The 21,151-nt window shown below is 37.5% G+C and overlaps 1 protein-coding gene across 1 annotated transcript in view; it reads right to left on the bottom strand.

The window, feature by feature from the left end:
- LOC149466000 (5-hydroxytryptamine receptor 3A-like) overlaps window positions 1-21,151 on the bottom strand; it is a 50,305-nt gene that overhangs the window by 13,537 nt on the left and 15,617 nt on the right. Inside the window, exons 3-6 of the mRNA XM_089673085.1 lie at window positions 12,277-12,321; window positions 9,886-9,995; window positions 3,091-3,260; window positions 5-156 (exon numbers count right to left, since the gene is read on the bottom strand). Of these exons, the coding sequence (XP_089529211.1) occupies window positions 5-156; window positions 3,091-3,260; window positions 9,886-9,995; window positions 12,277-12,321 (477 nt within the window). The remainder of the gene's footprint in view (window positions 1-4; window positions 157-3,090; window positions 3,261-9,885; window positions 9,996-12,276; window positions 12,322-21,151) is intronic.

Raw genomic sequence — 21,151 nt, 5'->3', positions numbered from 1 at the left:
TTACAAAGTACGTGACTTCTCCATACTTTAAACCATGGTTTTCGTATTTTATGTGTTTGGAAATTACATCCCTAACATCCCATTCCCCCTCACTCTTAAGATTGTATGGGAAATATGCTGTCTTGATCTTCAAAAAGGTAAAATCAATATCCTCAACTAGAAAATAGAAACACACAATAAATAAATCAACAAATAATACTTTTTGTAATTCAAAATTAAAGGGGTGAACAATCTAAAGAAATATTCAACAAGTAAACATTAAACACAAGGTACTAGCATGTATTTGAAAGAGCATAAATAATTCAAGGCTTTATTCATCAATGTTTCTGTGGGTCAAACCCCACCTTTATCAAAACCACACCTCCAATTATTGACAGTATCACCTTAAACAGTTAAGGTGTTACTAAACCCCGGAGCCTGCATTCACTATATCTGGTCTCCCAGGACCCTGCATTCACTATATCTGGTCTCCCACAGTACACACAACATGGAACACAATTATTTTAGTAAATATAAACTGCTAAATACCTTTTCTCATTAGCACTTAGAGCAGTCTTGTGACTTCAGCAGAGCACTGGTTAAAGCTTGTAGCAGTTTTCTTTCTGCTCTAGGAGGATGCAGAACCCCTGACCCTCTGCCTGGACAGTACTGATTGGCCCTGTGCTGATCACACGCACTCTCCCAAGGAAAAAAAACCTCTCTAGCAATACACACTAAACTGAGCATGTGCATGTGACTACGGGTTTAGTCTGTCTTATCAGGTTGACATTTGAATAAGGGGAGGAGCAGAGAAAACAGGATCAAATGGCCTTGTTACACAATGCAGAGGATTAACCCCTTAGATTCCATAATGAGTATAACAAGCATGCTTTACTGCATATACAGACTGATTGTACTAATGTGGGTTTAGTAACACTTTAAAAATAAGGCCAGACAGCAGTTACTAATAGCAACAGACCAAAATATGTTACACCAGAGCATATGAAATCAAAACATCACATTTATACTTGCTTGACTTCACAGACTTCTCATATTTTTACTGGTGCACTCCTGAAGCACTTTGTGGCTCCTGACAGCACTACCCCTCCCCTATACCCTCCTGCTATTATTAATTGTGGGTTTAAAGGTTACACAAGCTTACAGTCTTTTGACCTAATGTTGACTCAATATCTAAAGCTATGGGAAATAGCTATGTCCAAACTATGTACACTACCGGTCAAATATTTTAGAACACCCCAATTATTTCAGTTTCTGTTGAAATTTACGCATTTAAATGTCTGAATGCTCTCTGGAAATAAAGCATAGAGCAAATAAACAATTGTACAGAAATAAAAAAATCATGGAATCATTTTCTTTATTAAAATGCAATCTATCAAAGTAGCCACCTTTTGCAGACATAGCAGACTAACACACTCGCATTCTTTCTACAACTAAAATCCAGTGTTTCTCAGAAAGTTCTTCCCAACGCTGTTGTAAAAGGTAACACAAATGTTTTGCACTTGTAGGTCACTTTGCTTTCATCCTTCTGACCAGATCATCCCATACCAGCTCGATGGGTTTAAGTCTGGAGAATTTGCTGGCCATTCCATTATTTGAAGCCTACCATCTTGTTCTTTTCTTCTAAGGTAGCTCTGGCAAAGTCTGGAAGTTTGGGTCATTGCATCTTGCTGTAGGATGAAGCCCTGACCAACTACGCGTATTCCAGAGAGTATTGCTTGGTGCTGCAAAATCCTGTGATAGTTTTGGTTCAGGGTGCCACCTGCTCTGTGCAAGTTGCCAACCCTGAATTCAGCAAAAGAGCCCCAGATCATCACTTTTTTAGTTGGCATCACACATCGAAGAACCATCCTTTGCCTATGCAGCAGCATACAGAAACCCTGCATGATGAACTGAAGACCTCAGATTTTGATTCAGCAGTCCATGAGACCTTCTTCCAGTCTACAGTAGTCCACTGGCAATGCTTCAAACCCCAGGCAAGTCACTTTTTCTTATTTTGGCATTTTAGTAATGGCTTTCTTAGAACCACTTGACATGTCAAAACTGCATCTTGAAGTCTTCTCTTCACAGTTGAAACTGAAACTTGTTTACTTTGATCAGTGCTAAGCTCTGCTTGAAGCCGTTGTCCTGTGAGCTGCCTGGCACGCAATCAAGCTGCTGACTCTTAAAACCGTGTCTTCTGATTGTGTTGTGGTTTTGGGTCTGCCAGACCTCCTCCTGTAAGAGTTTGTTCCAGTTTCCAAGTACCTTTGATGGTGTGGGAAAGTGCACTTACTGTATACTGGACTACAGTAGTTCCTGCAGTATTAACACAGTCTGTTTACCTTTGTACCATTTCAGGTCATTCATAGGACTTGAACAGTTATTACCTCTATATTACCTCTTCTTTTTTATCAATAAATGGTTTTTCAAAGGTAATGCAATAGGCCTGTGTGCTTTTGGGTTTTTTTGCATACATTTAGTATTTTGACGCAACACATTGCACATAACACCAGCATTGTAGTGTGCACAAGATACATAGAAACAACTGTTTTCTTTGTCATTGGGGAGACCTGCCTTCTTCTAGTGCAGTAAAATGTAGGTCACTGCAGCAGGTGTGAGCAGATTAGTGATCCAAATTCTGCATCCCGATTTAAATATCTACATTCTCCCTTGCAAATAACTAGAAGATATTTGTGAAAGGTGAACTGCTGCATATACCCTCCCTAGCATGTATTGCAGGAGCTTGCAGTTAAGACCCACCCCGCACACGAGCCTATTGACCCATAACTATGATGACCAGTCTTACTGGTCAAGAGGAATGTGCAGGAGACAGGAAGGGGCAGGCAATCTATGGCCTTAGTTGCTTTAATCAGCTTACAAGTTATCATAAGGACTGGACTGACATACTGACAGCCAAGGCATTGAAATTCTGTTGACTTACTAGGTTCATTGGGGTATATTTACTAAAGGAATTGGAGAATGTTTACTTAACAAAAATCATTTTTATTAGGCATATGGTGAGTATGCATTTTTTTTAATAATACATATTAGAACCACATATTAGAATTAATGTAAATTTTAAACCACTTAGGACACTGATAACAGACATACTTGTGTAAGCCCAGCTTGAGAATGTGAGGGAGCAGTTCTGGTAATCAAAGGGAAAATTGTAGATGTTGAGGACACAAGCAGATTCTACAAGCATTGGTTTGCTCTGGAAAACACTGCCATTGTTATTTAAAGTGAGATAACTGATCTCGCGGGGCTTTTCCTCATTTACTCTAGAATGCAAAAAAGAAAACAAATGCAAGTTACTGGCAAGAACATCAATAGTGATTGGATAATCAGTTTGCAAATCAGGTGAATCAGGTGTTCTAAAATTCATGAAATACAATTGACTGGATTCCTAAATTGCTTGATTGTCTGTAAATCAGGTAGAGCTTCTGGCAAATATTTTGATAGACCATTGTGAGTGAATGTGTCAATAGATGTGTCTAATTAGATCATACTTATACTTCAACTTGTAATGACAAATCATTAAATTTTCTAAAGGGTACACATTTTTAATCCATACACTTATATAGTGCTGATATATTATGAAAAATTAGAGAATAAATAGAATCATTCTCTTAAGTTCTAGCTGAGGAGGAACGTAAAACATCATGCAATGGAATTTTAATTTGTAACCCTTTATGCAAAAATATTGCCAATAATAATAATAATTGCTGTAATATCGCCAAATAAGGGCAAAAATGTAGAAATGCATATGTTTTGCTTAACTTTATTAGCATCTGTAATGTGATTTAATTCAAATAACTAATATAAGAATTAATTGCAAATATAAATTACATGTTGCTATGTGGTTCCAAACAGGCTAGTGGGGGAGGCATGTCCAGCTATGAAGGAGAGCTGTCGCATGTGAACAGAGCTTTGAGCTAACTGGGCTATCCTCCTGTTATTACCGACTGTCTACACTGGGTTTCCAGCCAGACTTGTGAGATTATTTTGCCCTGAACCAGCCAGCAGACACCACACTACCAGCTTCTAATATGGCGCTGGTAAAGGCTGCACTGAAGACAGCTCAAAGGAAGGACTCTGGTCTGACTCCAGCTAGGGGAGCTGCTTTACCACCACAGAACCCTCCTAGAGCTGTCTTGCATCTGCCAATCATCCCAAGGATCCCAATCATCCTTATGGTTTCTATGATATGACCTCTTCAAATGCCTTTTAGTCCCGTTAGCTATTTAACTAAAGTCTGTTGCAAGATTAACAAATTAAGGCTGAACTTTTATGGGAAATTACCATTACTGTTAATTATACAACTGGTGTTTGACCACTATCTACTTGGGAAACACACAAATTCTTTTGGGGCCTACTTAATAAGATAGGTACCAAATGAAAAAATGGGTGCATGGCCCAGCTCTCCTCCCTATTCCCACAAATCCATGCCTCAGAAACACAACACAAAAAAATCCCTCGCCCAATCACTTGTGGGAGACCATATCCGCCTCTGAGAACCATTTAAGTCCTTATGACTAGGGGGAACTAAACCTAAACTAATCTCTACCAGGCGGCTCTTCTTCAAATTCGATAAATGTCAGGTCGTGTATTGGCAAAGTCCCTGTGAGAGCCAATTACATATACTTTTGTCCCTTAAATTGTTTCCCCACAGTGCCACAAGTTACCTAAAGCCATAGATGTTGTGGCCTGTTTCAAAGAAATATATTAAGCTCTTTATAATTTAGCTGATTCCTTAACCTTCACCACCCCAGAAAATAGGGATGTCTTGGTACAATGCTACATTTCTGAATCCCCACTTCCAAAACTTTCATGTACCGAACGTAATAAACTCAATGTCCCTTTGTCAGAGGAAGAATTAATTCAAGCACTCAAGGCCATGCCCTCAGGCAAGGCCCCAGGCCCGGATGGCTTAACATCATTTTATTATAAGACTTTCCAACAGCCTCTTGCTCCCAGGTTTATCAAGGCACTTAACATCCTATACCCAGGGATACCTTACGAGTACACATTTCTGTGGTACTTAAACCCAACAAGGATCCTTTATTATGTTCTAGGTACAGGCCCATTTCATGACTTCATACTGATTTTCACCTCTTTAAGAAAATCCTTTCTCTTCGCTAATTGCAATACCTGTCCCAGATCATTCGCCTTGACCCAGTGGGCCAGAAAGACCAGGGATAATACCAGGGATAATACCAGTAGAGTGCACAGTCTTATCCATTATTGCTCCACCTTTTCAACTCTATTAGTACTGCTGTGCACAGATGTGGACAAAGCGTTTGTTATGTTTAACTGGAGATTTCTGAAATTCACTCTACAGTACATTAGTATTGGCAAAAAAGTGTTACTCTGTATTGATGCTCTGTACTCCCAACTCATCTCCTACGTGAAAGTGTATGGGACTCTCTCACCCAAATTTACCCTGGCAAACAGGACCCAGCAGGGTAGCTTGGTTCACCTGATCTTTTTTTTTTATTATTCCTTGAACTTCTTCTCAGGTACATTTGTAAAAACCCAGATATTGTGAGGGTAGACATCCATGGAACATCACTTATACGGATGATCTGCTCTTTTTTTCTCCAAGCTTGAGTTCACTATCCCAAACCTCTTTCAGAAATTAGATGAATATTCCAAGCTCTCGAATTATAAAAATTACCTGATCAAATCTGAGGTACTGAATGTCAACCTTCCACATGTGAGACTCCAAGTGGTTAAAGGAAACTATCCATTTAAATGGGCTGAGGGGAAACTAAAATAGGTAGATGTCTATCTGACACCGTCTCTTTCACACACTTTTAAAGAAAACATTCCTTCTTTGTTTGTGACCTTATTTAGGGACCTGCAGAAATGGCACCATCTCTCTCATTCATGGTTCAGAAGGAACAACATTTTAAAAATGAATCTATCATCCTACTATAGCTTTTGCAAACCCTCCTGATCTCTATTCCGCTGTTCTTTTTACTTTCTATCAAAAGGGAACTCTACAAGTTTGTTTGGCGGATTGTGCCCCCAGAATAGGAGGAGAAACTCTTAGCTATTCTAAATTACTCTGAGGTATTGGCTTCCCCAACCACTTTGTTATCACTAAGTAATTTTTCCAGCCAGAGTCCTAGGCTGGTTTTAACATATCAAGCTTAAATGTTGGATTGTCCTGGAGCAATCAATGTCTCCTTTTCCACTTTAAGGTATTCTCTGGTTACTGGGGCCCCTCCCACCCACTATTTTGTCCACTCTGGTAAATTATGTCCATCCATGGGTATATGTTTAGGCCCCATTCACACCTGAGTGTGTTGTAGCTTGTAGCTCAAAGCTCAAAAATGCTCAACAAGCAAAAACCCATTGTATTCAATAGCTCATGTACACATTCAAGTGTCCTGTCACTTGTAACTGAATGCCTGTTACTCCAAATAGTACAAGAACAACTTTTTAGGCAGAATTGGGCATTTTGGGCCCCACAGACTTCAATAGGATTGCATGAAAACACTTGATTTGAGTGTTTTTTCAGGCGTTTTTTAGCTGATCTCCTCTCCCTAGTGATTTCCACTGGCTAAAATAAAAACTCCTGAAGCTTGAATCCACATGTCAAAAGCCTGTAATACACTTGTAAAAATGCTCAAAAAAGTTCATATACAACCTCCTGAAAATTGTTCTGCTCACACTATGGCATTTTGAAATTCAGGAACTTATTTTGGGCAACACGCTTTGCATGATGCGGTTTTTCAGATGCCATTAAAATGAATGGCAAATGGACACGCAGTTCCGCAATTTGTCCTTTTATGAGAGCGTCTTGAAATCATGGCGATTCTGCCCAGGATTCAAAATGCCATAGTGTAAATGGGGCCTTCGAGTCTAAAGAAGGTAGCAATGCTTTAGAAATCCCAGTCTGTAAAGCAATGATGAGCTGAATGTACCAAGCAGTTAAGGGTGGGTTTGCTGAACTCTACCTACGTTTTGATGCAGAATATGGACAGCATTGAAGTCAATGGGAGAATATTAGAAAATAATGATGGTTATTTTACAAGCTAATTATCAAGGTATTGTCAAATAGCATTGGAGGGCTGGACACTGCCCTGAGGGACATTTAGTAAAGCAAAAAAATGTAGGCAGCAGCAATTTTAATAATAGTTAAAGTGAAACAATAAAATACAAATTTCCTTTAAATAACCTGCTTGGGAGATGCTTTTACTTGACTGGGAAGTGGCCTATCTGTACCATGTATGCCACCTTCACCGAACCTCACATCTACAAAGAAAAAATTATCATTTATATAGCTGGTAAATGACAGGTCTTGGATGCTTCCTTCTGTTTGTAAACAAATTGCTAGGGATTTTCTTTATCTATACCAGACCTTAATCCTTGCTGATGGTCTGGTATAGAGGTTATCAGGGGACCCGGCAAAACCCCCCCCAAAAAAAAATTTTTTTGTGTGGGGTCCCCCTTGACATCACCTGGGATTCTCTACATCTTTGTTTACATTCTCCAGTGGAGACCAGAAGTTGTAATTCATGACATGTGTGTGATGGGATAACCCAAGGGTCTGTTATGAATTTTGGGTGGAGCACCATGCCATGTTTTATTTTTTTTTACACTATCCCTATAGCTTTGGCAGCACCCTGGTACTGTTTTTTAGAGTTTTTTAGAGCTGACAGTTGGCTCTCTTGTAATAGCAATCAGAGCGGCTAACTAGTCACTCAATTGCAATTACAAGCAGTGAGAGGGGACATCCCCCTTCCCACACCACCTTCTGCGGCTTTATCAGGAACTTCTGTCCCACTGGGAATCCCGATTGACCAGCTGGCATTACCACCGATTGGTCACAAACCCGGGTCTGAGATATAGTAACCCGGAAGTGATAACCTGACATCACTTCCTATTTACTTGGGAAAAATCAGCGCCATTTTTAAAAATCAGAATCATTTAATCACACTGATCTTGGTGTGATTAAATGCTTTTAAGGGTAGTGGAGGAATTTTGGGTCAAATTGACCCCAGAGCCTATTGCTGTCACAAGAGATGTTTACATTCCTTGTGACAGCAATAAAAGAGATAAAAAAAAATTAAAATGACAATGTAAAAATAAAAAACATAATAATTAAAAAAAACTTAAGTGCCCCTGCCCCCCCAAGCTTGCGCGCAAAGGCCAAAGCATGCACGCAAACAACGATCGTCCCACACATGCGAGGTATCACTGCGAATGTCAGATCATGGGCAGTAATTCTAACACCAGATCGCCTCAGTAAATCTAAAGTGGTAACCTGTAAAGGCTTTTAAATCATTGCCTATGGATAATAAAGTATACGTTGTTTGTCATCATTGCACGAGTGGGCACAATTTTAAAGTGTGGCATGTTTGGTATCTATTTACTTGGCATAGCATCATCTTTTGTATGTTACAAACTAATAGGGTTACGTATTGTGTTTTTTTGCATTACAATAAAAAAAAATGTGTTTTTCCCAAAATGTTGTGTATGCAAATACTATGTGAAAAATTGCAAAACCCATCAATATATTGTCTAGAGCAGTGGTCGGCAAGCCGCGGCTCGCGAGCCACATGCGGCTCTTTACAAGCTTAAATGCGGCTCTTCTGTGTGCCGGGCGCCCGCTCCCCTCCCTCCTCTCCCTCCTCTCCCTCCTCTCGGACGGGCGTGTGCAGGGCGGCCGCCCCCTCACCTCCCCTCCCTCCTCTCGGACGGCCGCCCGCTCCCCTCCCTCCTCTCGGGCGGCCGCCCCAAAAGTCAGGACTCTGCAGCTGTCAGGATGTAGGCGGGGCAGCCAGGATGTAGGTGGGGCAGCGTGACGAACTCCTCTCCTCTCACAGTCCGCCCTGAAGACCAGAACGGCGCGGGAAGCACGGCGAGAGGAACGCGCGGAGCAAAGGTAAGTGAATTGACACAGGGGGGACTTACTATATGGGGGATGAATTACTATATGGGGGACTTACTATATGGGGGGACTTACTATATGGGGGGGGACTTACTATATGGGGGATGAATTACTATATGGGGGACTTACTATATGGGGGGGGACTTACTATATGGGGGATGAATTACTATATGGGGGACTTACTATATGGGGGGGGACTTACTATATGGGGGGGGACTTACTATATGGGGGACTTACTATATGGGGGACTTACTATATGGGGGATGAATTACTATATGGGGGATGAATTACTATATGGGAGATGAATTACTATGGGGGGGATGAATTACTATGGGGGATGAATTACTATATGGGGGATGAATTACTATGGGGGATGAATTACTATGGGGGATGAATTACTATATGGGGGATGAATTACTATGGGGGATGAATTAATATGGGGGATGAATTACTATATGGGGGATGAATTACTATGGGGGATGAATTACTATATGGGGGATGAATTACTATATGGGGGATGAATTGCTATATGGGGGATGAATTGCTATATGGGGGATGAATTACTATATGGGGGATGAATTACTCTATGGGGGATGAATTACTCTATGGGGGATGAATTACTATGGGGGATGAATTACTATATGGGAGATGTATTTTCAGTTTTAAAAATGTGGCTCTCAAAATAAATTTCAATCGTGGTTTTGGCGAGATTTGGCTCAGTTGAAAAAAAAGGTTGCCCACCACTGGTCTAGAGCCTCTGCTTTAAACAAAAAATATTTTTTTTCACGGTTAAGTAACTTAACAGAATTAACATTAACATTTAATAGAAAAAAAATGTTGACATTACAGGATCTGAAATGGTACAGCTCTGTCTACGGATACCTCTAGTTAACCCTTTGCAGATATTCTGCTTACGCTGTATACCTGTTCAGAAGGTTCTGTGAAGATTTAAGTTGTAAATTAGAACCTCACATTGATTGTAAACACAAAAAATGCATACTCACGATTCAGTAATTGTGGTATCTGGCTGCCAGATCAGGTTTGCAGGAAGGGAAATTTTAGTCACATTGTCAAACTGCTGAGGATCCCATTTGAGAAATTCATCTACCCAGCTCTAGCAGGCATAAGGGAGACATTGTAAATCAGAATGACATAAACTAAAATGTTCTTTCTTCTTACATGTATGCACAAGTAAATTGAATGGCATGATGTTCAAGAAAAACTGCAAACTGCATTGCTTATGTTTACAAAAAAGTTTTAAATGCAATGTGTTCTGAGGTCCACGATCCCTCAACATAGTTGCATCTATTGGATTACCCAATTTAAATATGCTACCAGATCACTGAAAATTTTCAGAAAAGACTTTATACCCAAACTGGCAATAACTGTTTTCAATGAGGTCCCAAAGGTTCATGACTGGACACAGAATTAGTGACCACACATACATGAAGCCTATCACAGCTAGAGATGTAAAATTTCTGGAAATTCTGAAGCCATGAGAAAAAAAAATGTTTTCCAGAAAAAATGGAAATTTCAGAAAAACTGAAAAAAAATTAGTGTGGAATAGTTTTACAAATTGAAAGTCATTTTGTTACACTGGGAAGGTGAGATGCAGTGTATATAAACGTATTATGCTTGAAATAAAAGTACAGCTTATTCAGTAAATAAACTAAATTAGCTTTTTAAATTTTTATTTTTTATTACAAATGGGACAACAAGGACTTTTCAACCATACATGAGAAAAAGTAACCAGCCCCCTTTCCCTCATAATAATTTAACAGTTTCCTACCAGTATGATTTTTTAGTTATTGACAATGCTGGTCCAGAAGCATATATTGCTCTTGCAAGAATTTGACCAATGTTCTCCTGATTTTTAGACACATTTTATCTATAAATGGGCAGCACAGTGGCTAAATGGTTAGCACTTCCACCTGCCAGTACTAGGGTGGTTGGTTCAAATCCCAACCCCGGCACCACCTGCCTGGTGTTTGCATGTTCTCCCTGTGACTGCGTGGGTTTCCTCCGGGTACTCCGGTTTCTTCCTACATACAAAGACATGCTGGTAGGTTAATTGGCTCCTGTCTAAATTGTCCCTAGTATGTGTATGTATGAATGTGAGTTAGGGACCTAAGATTGTACGCCCCTTGAGGGTTAGGGACTGATGTGAATGTACACTATATATGTGTAAAGCGCTGCGTAAATTGACGGTGCAATATAAGTACCTGAAATAAATAAATATAAATTAAGGTATTGTGTATTTTTGGGATCCTTTCCCCTGAAGTGCCCCTAGTGGCAGAGATGCATATTTCTCTTGTTTGAGAACTGCACTGAGAGGTATAGTGTTACTTGTATTACAAAAAATATTTTGCGCTAGTAAATATAAAAATATATCTGTGAAACAAAAAATATATATATATGCATAAATAATATTAAAATAATGTTCAAATAATAAGTCCACACTTTAAAATATATATACCACAAAAAATGTGCAAAAAAATGTCTAAATGTGATAAACCACCACCAAAAACCAAATAAACTCACCAGAGCTAAAAAACAAAAACATGTATTGCTCTGGGAGCGATAATATAATGGCAAGTCATTCGAATGCACGACCACACAATTGTCAGGAAAAATGGCAAAGAATGCTCTGGTCATGAAGAGGGTAAGACCTCTTAAGTGGTTAAAGAAGTGCAGTTTGCTATTCATAGCTGATATTTTATAATTAATTTCCCAGTTAATTTGGAATATAATTGGTTATACCTACTAACAAGGATTGTATACAGTCCTGTGAAAGGTAAGTACACACCATGGAAGTTGTTACCTTTTTTAACATATCTGACCAAGCAAACGTTAGATCTTAATTCAATTGGTGCCTACAGATAAAGGTGATACTGTGTATTTAAATAACAACACAGGGTAAATTGCCCTTCCAATCATTTATTCAACAAAAAATATCAACAGATGTAATTGTGAGCCATGGGGAAAACAGTAAGTACATCCTTGTTTCCTCCCGCAGAAATGTTTCTAATAGGAATTTGCTTTTCACATGACTCAATAATTGGAGTGAATATTCATACAGTTCATTGAGTGTAGATTCTTCACTCTTAGTAGACCAACCTGAACAGGGGCGGACTGACAACTCATGGGGCCCCCGGGCAATAGGGGATCATGGGGCCCGTGTCCTTGCACAAACTCAAAAAAGCCTATGAAAAAGGTACCGGGGCATCTCATGGGGCCCCCTACTGACCCCGGGCCCTCAGGCAGTGCCTGAATTTCCAAATGGTCAGTCCGCCCCTGAACCTGAATACGTTAACAGTTTATGAAATGGAAGCACTTTGCTGTTACTGGTGCCTGACATGCCTGGAAAGTAAAAGTTAGAAGATAAATAGTCTTACCTGATTAAACCAGAGGTAAGTGGTAAGCAGCTGATTTTTTTCATCCTAGTAAAATAATTATTATTGATGACAAAGATAACATAATAAATTAGTCTAAGCCTTTAATTCAAATCTATTTGCAATGTACTGTATATGAAATTAATGATTTTAAAATAAGAAGAATTTTTCCTTTAATTTAAAAAAAAACAAAAAAAAACGATAACTGTTACAAATATGTGCTTTTTAACATATATATTTTACATATGTAACAAGCTTTGCCTTTTTAAGGAGGACCTGAACTGTAGAGACAGTGCCCAAAAAAAGGCAAGCAAAGGGCAAGGGACTAATCTCCAGTCTTGCCTGTGGTCCCCTGCAGCTGATCTTTTCTACATTGCTCACTTTACTTCTCATGCTTTGCCCTGTATTGCGTCTCTTTGTGGAGGTGGTCATCCTGGTAGAGACAGGGAAGGTTCAGAAAGCACAGATTTCCAGAATAAATTAGGCTGCATGTACACATGAAAAAATGTATAACAAAACACCTGCGCTTAGGTGGATAGAAATATACTGTAAAAGCTGCTAACACCCACTTAAGTACCTACAGAATAGCACAGACAAACAAATATAGATGGTGTAGCGCTGATACTATAAACAATAATAACATACAGCTAGTACATATGCTTAATGAACTGCTCCTTATAACTATGAAAAATATATCATAATCTCATAGATACCATTAAGATTGAAACCAAAGATACAATGTACGTAAGTCCGCATCAGTGAATGACACCATAGGGATAACAATCACTAGTATAAGTGTAACACACTCAATCTGTGACAAATGGTGATAAGTAAGTCCACTTCAAACACAAGTGAAAAAATCCTCATAGACGTGAAGGTGCCATATGTGCCAGAAATCCCAGAGTGGTCTGAGTGCCTGTTAAATCTAAATTATGATTCGGCACTTATATTGATGGCAAGCTTGCAAAATATTTGGTTTTTATGATTAGTCATAATTAATATTAATATGTGTAAGTGGTCTTTGACAAATGGTAGTATTTACTATTCTTCAATTATAGCTGAGACCAAAAGATATACCAGTTGAAGGTTGAGTATACTATATTTAGGCATAAAAGTATTTGGTAGTTATGTCAAGGTTATTAGAAGTGACTTACTATTACATTACGTATTTTAATGGTATTTGTGTATATTTAGTATACGTTTCTAACATTGATACATTTACGTCATTAGCTTATAATATTGGTACATCAGCATACATATGTTCCTGTCCATCAAACATCATACGAATAGCATCCTTTCCTTATATGAAATGGCTTTGCTAAGCAGTAATACTTTCCATAGAAGGTATTAAGATCACTAACTATGACGTACATTTGCCTCATAAAAGACCATCGGAGAACGGACAGAGAGACACTCACTCACACACACACTTACGCGCTACATGACTTGCATACACACGTCTGAAAAGCTGCAACAGGTGCATACTGAGATCACTTCCGGTTACAATATAGTCACATCCGGCTTCTCCTTCTTCACAAAGTCATTGAGAAGGACAGCATGGAGTATCGCACATGGCAAGGACAGAACAGCCATGACAGATAATGGTGACTTTTTCTTTGAACTTTCGCTTGTCATTTTTACAATAGTTTTATCTACATGGAACTGTTCATAATACGCTTTACATTATTTATTTGACACCATTGTGTGATAGAATAAAATCACACTTCATTTTTTATTTCAATGGCTCTTTCATTCATAATCGCCTCAAGACACTAGAAGAAGTATTATATGTGTCTAAAAATCCAACATTTTGGTGAGCCAGCCATCGCCGAGTATTCCCATGCCTTGCTAAGGGGGAAAACGCACGATTCTGTGATTGTCAAGTCTTGGGAAACACACGGTGCAAAAATCCTAGCAGAACAGGCGATTAAACAGACTTGGACGAGAATTCCAGTGACTGAGCCGGGTCAAACGAGAAAATCTTCTGATTATGGTGAGTAACAATTATGGAATTTATTGATGACTTAGTAAATGAAAGCAAGTTAGAATTTAAAGATGTTTCTTTATATCCTGAAGACAGTCAGCTATGGCACTATATGTATAACGAATGTTTACAGGCCAATATTCAGATAGATAAATCTAGATTTACTGTGCACAGACAACGTAAATAGATATCTAACATCTTAAATTTAGTAAGAATATTCAACAAAATGATTTTGAATGTTGATTTATCTGTTAAAAAAGCTTGTACGTTAAAACAGACAGAATGTAGCACTGTACAGAATACAGAACAGCATGAAAATTTGTCTCAAGATGCTCCTAGTTGCCCAAACTGTGACATTTTTTGTAATTACGTAGAGAATCTTGAGGAACAAATTGACTTAAAGACAAATCTTTTGTTAAGACTGCAGAATGACAGTAAACAGGTTGCCATGATAAACACAGATGACAAACAGAGTGATTCAAAATCAGAGCCACGGCTGTCCGATATCTCTGAAAGTTCGGATATTGACTCTGATGACGAAACACAAATTAAACATAAAGAATTGTTATGTAAAACTGCAAAACTTAAGTTGCAAATACATAATCAATTAATGAAAGTTTTAAAAGACATCCCTGCTTATGATCCAGATAAAGATATCTACAGCAATATGGAAATATATGAAATGCATGTCAAATGCCATCAGATTTCAGATCATGACATAAATTATTTATTTCCGATGTGGCTACCAATTAAATTTATGTCTCGCATTAAAAATTCTGTTGTTAACGATAAAGATCAGAAAAAACATAATGACGCGACAGACAGACTGCGACAATTGCTGTTATGTTCAACAGGTGAAGACGTACCTTCTGTAGAAATGCTAGAATTACTTCAGACCACTGCTGACGAAGACCCTTTTGAGTTTAAAAACAAGTTTTCCAAAGCATATAAAATTATATTTGGAGTAGAAAATGAGGAAGACTCAGCTATGATCAAAGCTTTTGTAAAGAAATTCACGTATTTAGACCCAGTAACCATTGTCATAGCAGAGGAAAAACAAAATTTGAATGATATAGTAAGTTTCATTGATAAAATTCGAAGAAAATTGAAAAATAGCAATATCACTTATGAGGTAGCTGCGCTTCAAAGTGACAAAAATAGTCTGACTACAGTTATGCCAAGAACTACAGGTCCCAGTAAGAATGACAATGACAGATGCAAGCAAGAGAGCCATAATGAGGATACCACATGCTTTCACTGTCATAAACAAGGTCATATCAGACGCCATTGTTGGAAGTTTAAATTTGACTCACAAATAAAGAAACTGGAAATAAAAAGTGAAAAAGCAGCTTTTGTACAATCTGCTGTGTTGTGTAATGATAAAAATTTAACTGAATTGCCTTATGCTTCAACAGTTAAACAAATTCATACTTTGAATAGAAACAACTGTTCTGACAACATGGTGAGAAGGGCTGTCACTGACAGAAATGGTTTATTACCAGTTCCAAAAATAGAATCACGTCCACATTCATCCCCGATATCGTTAGAATTTGTCGCTCCAATTGTATTGGATGACAATGGAAGGCCTTTTATACATGGATTCCTAAATGGTAAAAAGATCAAATTCCTAATTGACAGCGGATCTGAGATTAATCTGACCAGAGAAAACGTACCTGTAAAACCAAATTCACCCATGTGTAAAATAAAAGGTTTTAATAATACAGGTCATGCCACTGCTAGACAGGTGCCTAATGTAACATTTGAAATACCTGGGCTAGTGAAAACTAACATTGATATTTGGTATAGTAATGCCACCGAGAATATTCTTGGCATTGATTTTATCAATAAGCAAAAGTGGATTATTGATATTATGACCAAAGTTATTTGGAGGAATCCATCTAGGCCCAAATCAATGTTAATGGATCCTTCTATATACAGTGATGTTGGTTTCAACTCTAAAATGTCTATAGCACAAAAATGGCCTGATACTGATGGTAATTGTGCTTTACAAGAATTGGTACAACGTTTTCCAAGTTTGTGGTCAAAATTTAAAAATGACATAGGAACTTTGAAAGATACAGAATTGAATATTGAGGGAAAAGATCCTAAAGCCCTTAATCAATATGAGTTACCACGAGAATCAATAGGACCACTTTCTGCCATTATTCAAGAGTTTGTACAACTTGGCATTTTAAAGAAAACACAATCAGTAGTAAATAACTGTATTTGGCCTATCAAAAATGCTGACAATTCATATTCTTTGTCAGTTGATTTCAGGACACTGAATAAACATATTACAAATAACAAAGCAGTTGTTCCTGATCATTCTAATATCAAGTTACATTTAAAGGCCGAATCCAAAGTGTTTTCTGTTTTGGAAATCGATAACAGTCATTTTTCGATCCCCATAGCTAAAAGTTGTCAATACAAGTTAGCTTTTAAGTTTCAGAAAGAGACCTATGCATTCACTCGATTAGTAGCTGGTTTAGACATCAGTGATGGTGTAGTCCATGAATCCATAGCAAAAATTCTATCACAATTTTCAAGGCCAGAATGCATTTTTCAGCATGTAAATACAATTATGCTAAGTACGCAGAATGTTAACGAACATATTACTCTTTTGTCTGAGTTATTTATGTTGTTACAGGATGCAGGCCTAAAATTAAACCCGGACAGAGTTCAGTTGATGAAAAGTCAGGTGAAATGCTTTCACATGCAGATTAGTCAAGGAAAGAGACAATTATTACATGAAACAGTCAGAGCAATCACTGCCTTTCCAGTTCCTACAACACATAAAGCATTGCAACAATTTTTGAAAAACATAAATCACTGTAAAGAGTTTATACATGGTTTCGCAGAGAAAGTTAAGCCATTATATCATCTTTTGAAGAGTAAAAATAACTTGGTTGACCAATGGGGTCCAAATGAGAATAATGCTTTAAAAGTGTTGAAAAAAGGATTTGCAGAATGCGCCAGCATTAAGTACAATTGAGGTTTGTTCCAATGCTCCTTTTGTTGTGAAAACTCATGTATCTGATAATGCAATTTCAGTAACTTTGTCTCAATTAAAAGAAGGTAATGAGAGACTAATTAGTTACTTCTCCAGAAATTTATCACCATTGGAAAGAACTTTTACATCAGAGGAACAACAACTGTTGAGTTTCTTTTATGCAATCAAAGCTTCACAAAGCACAGTAAAGTCACACAGTATCATATTACAGTCTCCTGACAGTTCACTAAGAAGAATTCTTGAGGAAGATACATTCAGAGAATGTCGTGAAAGGTATCCTCAGTGGATAAGAGCACTGTTAGCCAAACACATTGTGATAGATACAGCTGTATCAGACAAGTCTCTACCTCACATTCACAGCAACACATGCATTACTGAAGAACACTCTAACACCAGAATAATGACATCAGCACAGAAAACAGTTACGCATATTTCTAATATTATAGGGATGAGAACAAAGGCATAAACCTTTGTCATCTCTGGGGTGATACAAAACCTTTCTTTGTTTATTAAAACAGGGTTTTGCGGTCATGACCTATGATGAAATATTGCGTCCTGTCATACCTAAATAACACACTACTTTTGTATTCTAGTTTAGGTAATTTCAGACAGGATTAGGACAGTATTTTGATTGATATATAGAGGTTTTCTGTAAAAGGAAATAGGAAGTAATGTTACTTCACAATATGTGTTTCAAACTCATACACTGATTGTTTCATAATCTTTCATATTTGTTGAAAAAGGTGCAAGACTAATGCAATGTTTGTGCCAAAGTAATGATACTGCATTTCTTTACAGAAATGACATCTAAAATCAAATATGAAGCGTAACAATCTCCTACAAGCCAACTTTAAGGAATTCGGACATTAAAGAAGAGATCTTCATATGGAAGAAGATTGAACAAGAGCTTAATACTTCACACTTGTGACTGATTTATCACGTTCAACAAAGATGTTTCTACTTTACAGAACTTAACGAAGATATTTTATAGACATTGCATGAAGAAAAGATTCATCAAGAGGAAATCTATTTATTAATGATAAAATAATTTATTATTGAAAATATTGTTATAGGTCACATATACATTTTAATGATCCTTTTATTCCGATACTTACATCCATATTGGGATAATATTATTATTATTTTTTATTTTTTACATATTCATATACGGAATATTTTTTGGTTAAAACTTCATAGAATTATTCCAGTTATTAGAATATCTTTTGTTAAAAGATTTAGGAAATATATTACTCTTATAGGAGCAATATAAACTTATGACACATTTTAGAATGGAAAAGTATATTTCCGGAGAGTTAAAATATTATACAAATATGGAAATATAATACATTAATTATTATTACATCATTTAATTATTATTATTATTATTAATATTATCATATATCAATTAACATTATGTTTAAGAATTTTTAGGAAGAGAAACTGAGATAAGGTATAGAGTTTTGAAGGAAAGTTATTTTTGATTGGTCCAGATATGAAGAATATGTACGATCATTTGGTATAAGACAGTGTGTATGGGACATGAATGAAGTGTGCATTGATTAAGCATTAATTCTGAACTAATCATAATAAGGGGGACATGTTAAATCTAAATTATGATTCGGCACTTATATTGATGGCAAGCTTGCAAAATATTTGGTTTTTATGATTAGTCATAATTAATATTAATATGTGTAAGTGGTCTTTGACAAATGGTAGTATTTACTATTCTTCAATTATAGCTGAGACCAAAAGATATACCAGTTGAAGGTTGAGTATACTATATTTAGGCATAAAAGTATTTGGTAGTTATGTCAAGGTTATTAGAAGTGACTTACTATTACATTACGTATTTTAATGGTATTTGTGTATATTTAGTATACGTTTCTAACATTGATACATTTACGTCATTAGCTTATAATATTGGTACATCAGCATACATATGTTCCTGTCCATCAAACATCATATGAATAGCATCCTTTCCTTATATGAAATGGCTTTGCTAAGCAGTAATACTTTCCATAGAAGGTATTAAGATCACTAACTATGACGTACATTTGCCTCATAAAAGACCATCGGAGAACGGACAGAGAGACACTCACTCACACACACACTTACGCGCTACATGACTTGCATACACACGTCTGAGAAGCTGCAACAGGTGCATACTGAGATCACTTCCGGTTACAATATAGTCACATCCGGCTTCTCCTTCTTCACAAAGTCATTGAGAAGGACAGCATGGAGTATCGCACATGGCAAGGACAGAACAGCCATGACAGATAATGGTGACTTTTTCTTTGAACTTTCGCTTGTCATTTTTACAATAGTTTTATCTACATGGAACTGTTCATAATACGCTTTACATTGTTTATTTGACACCATTGTGTGATAGAATAAAATCACACTTCATTTTTTATTTCAATGGCTCTTTCATTCATAATCGCCTCAAGACACTAGAAGAAGTATTATATGTGTCTAAAAATCCAACAGTGCCCCCTCACCTCCTTGCAGTGACCACAAGGGCCAGACAGCTTTGTAATAAGCTACAAACGATCTCCTATGGATCACCTTCCCAATTGGACTGTAATGGTTAATAACCAGGGCTTTGGCCAGATCTTCTCCTGCACTCCACCGTTCTGGCAATACTTCATGTCCCTTTAGGTCCCACTCAGAGATACAAACAGATACGCTCCATAGTGTAATATTATCACTTTATTGAATGAAAGTAAAAAATACCCACTCACATGTTAACAGGTATCAAAAAATGCTAGCTGTCCTCATAGCCGGAAATGACATCACAGCGTCCCGGAAATGACTATAGGCGTACCAACGCGTTGCGTTACGAGTAACACGTGACTTCATCAGGGCTCTGGGATTTCTGGCACATATGGCACCTTCACGTCTATGAGGATTTTTTCACTTGTGTTTGAAGTGGACTTACTTATCACCATTTGTCACAGATTGAGTGTGTTACACTTACACTAGTGATTGTTATCCCTATGGTGTCATTCACTGATGCGGACTTATGTACATTGTATCTTTGGTTTCAATCTTAATGGTATCTATGAGATTATGATATATTTTTCATAGTTATAAGGAGCAGTTCATTAAGCATATTTACTAGCTGTATGTTATTATTGTTTATAGTATCAGCGCTACACCATCTATATTTGTTTACATGTACACATGAACTCCCCTAGAGATTTAGCTCTCCTGGCAGCTGAAAAACACTAAACGCAGCAAAAAAACCCGCATTGACGTGGTACCTCGTTTAGCCCCTCTTTTACGTTTGTTCATTTGACTGGCCAGAGTATTTTACATTGAAATGAATAAACACCCAAGCTCTAAACACGGCTAGCATTTACACACATTTACATGCCTTTTGGCCACGTTTAGCCGCATTTATCACTTGGACGTTTATTCATTTGATTAGGCAGAGTATTTTCCATTGACATAAATAAGTGCCCAAGTGCTAAACACAACTAATGTATAGGCAAGTTAACAAGTGCTTGTATGCATTTTTTCCACGTTTTGTGTTTTTTTGGCCAAAACATTCCTCTCCCGAATGTGATTTTTCTGTGTTCAGGAAACTAATGTTTAACTGCCCCTTATCTCTGCTGCTCCTAAACTCTGGTAAAAGTCTATGTGTACATGGACACATAGGCTTTTATTGTGTTGGGTTCATAGGAAAAATGCCAAAAGCTCCTAAACTCACTTTTAGGAGCAGGGGTGTACATGAGGCCTTAAGGAGGAGAGAAATATTTGCAGTATCTTAGAAACGGCTTCCTTTACGACAAGTAGAGCGGTAATTAGAGCAGTAGAGACATCACCAACTGTAACTCACATCTCCAACTTGAATCTCTGAATGTTAAAGTCAGCAGTGC

The sequence above is a fragment of the Staurois parvus genome, unplaced genomic scaffold (assembly GCF_062004578.1).
Source record: "Staurois parvus isolate SC_StPar_1 unplaced genomic scaffold, SC_StPar_1.0 ptg000135l, whole genome shotgun sequence".
Taxonomy (NCBI): Eukaryota; Metazoa; Chordata; class Amphibia; order Anura; family Ranidae; genus Staurois; species Staurois parvus.
Note: the sequence above shows the minus strand (reverse complement) of the source record. Positions and strands in the feature narration are given on the sequence as shown.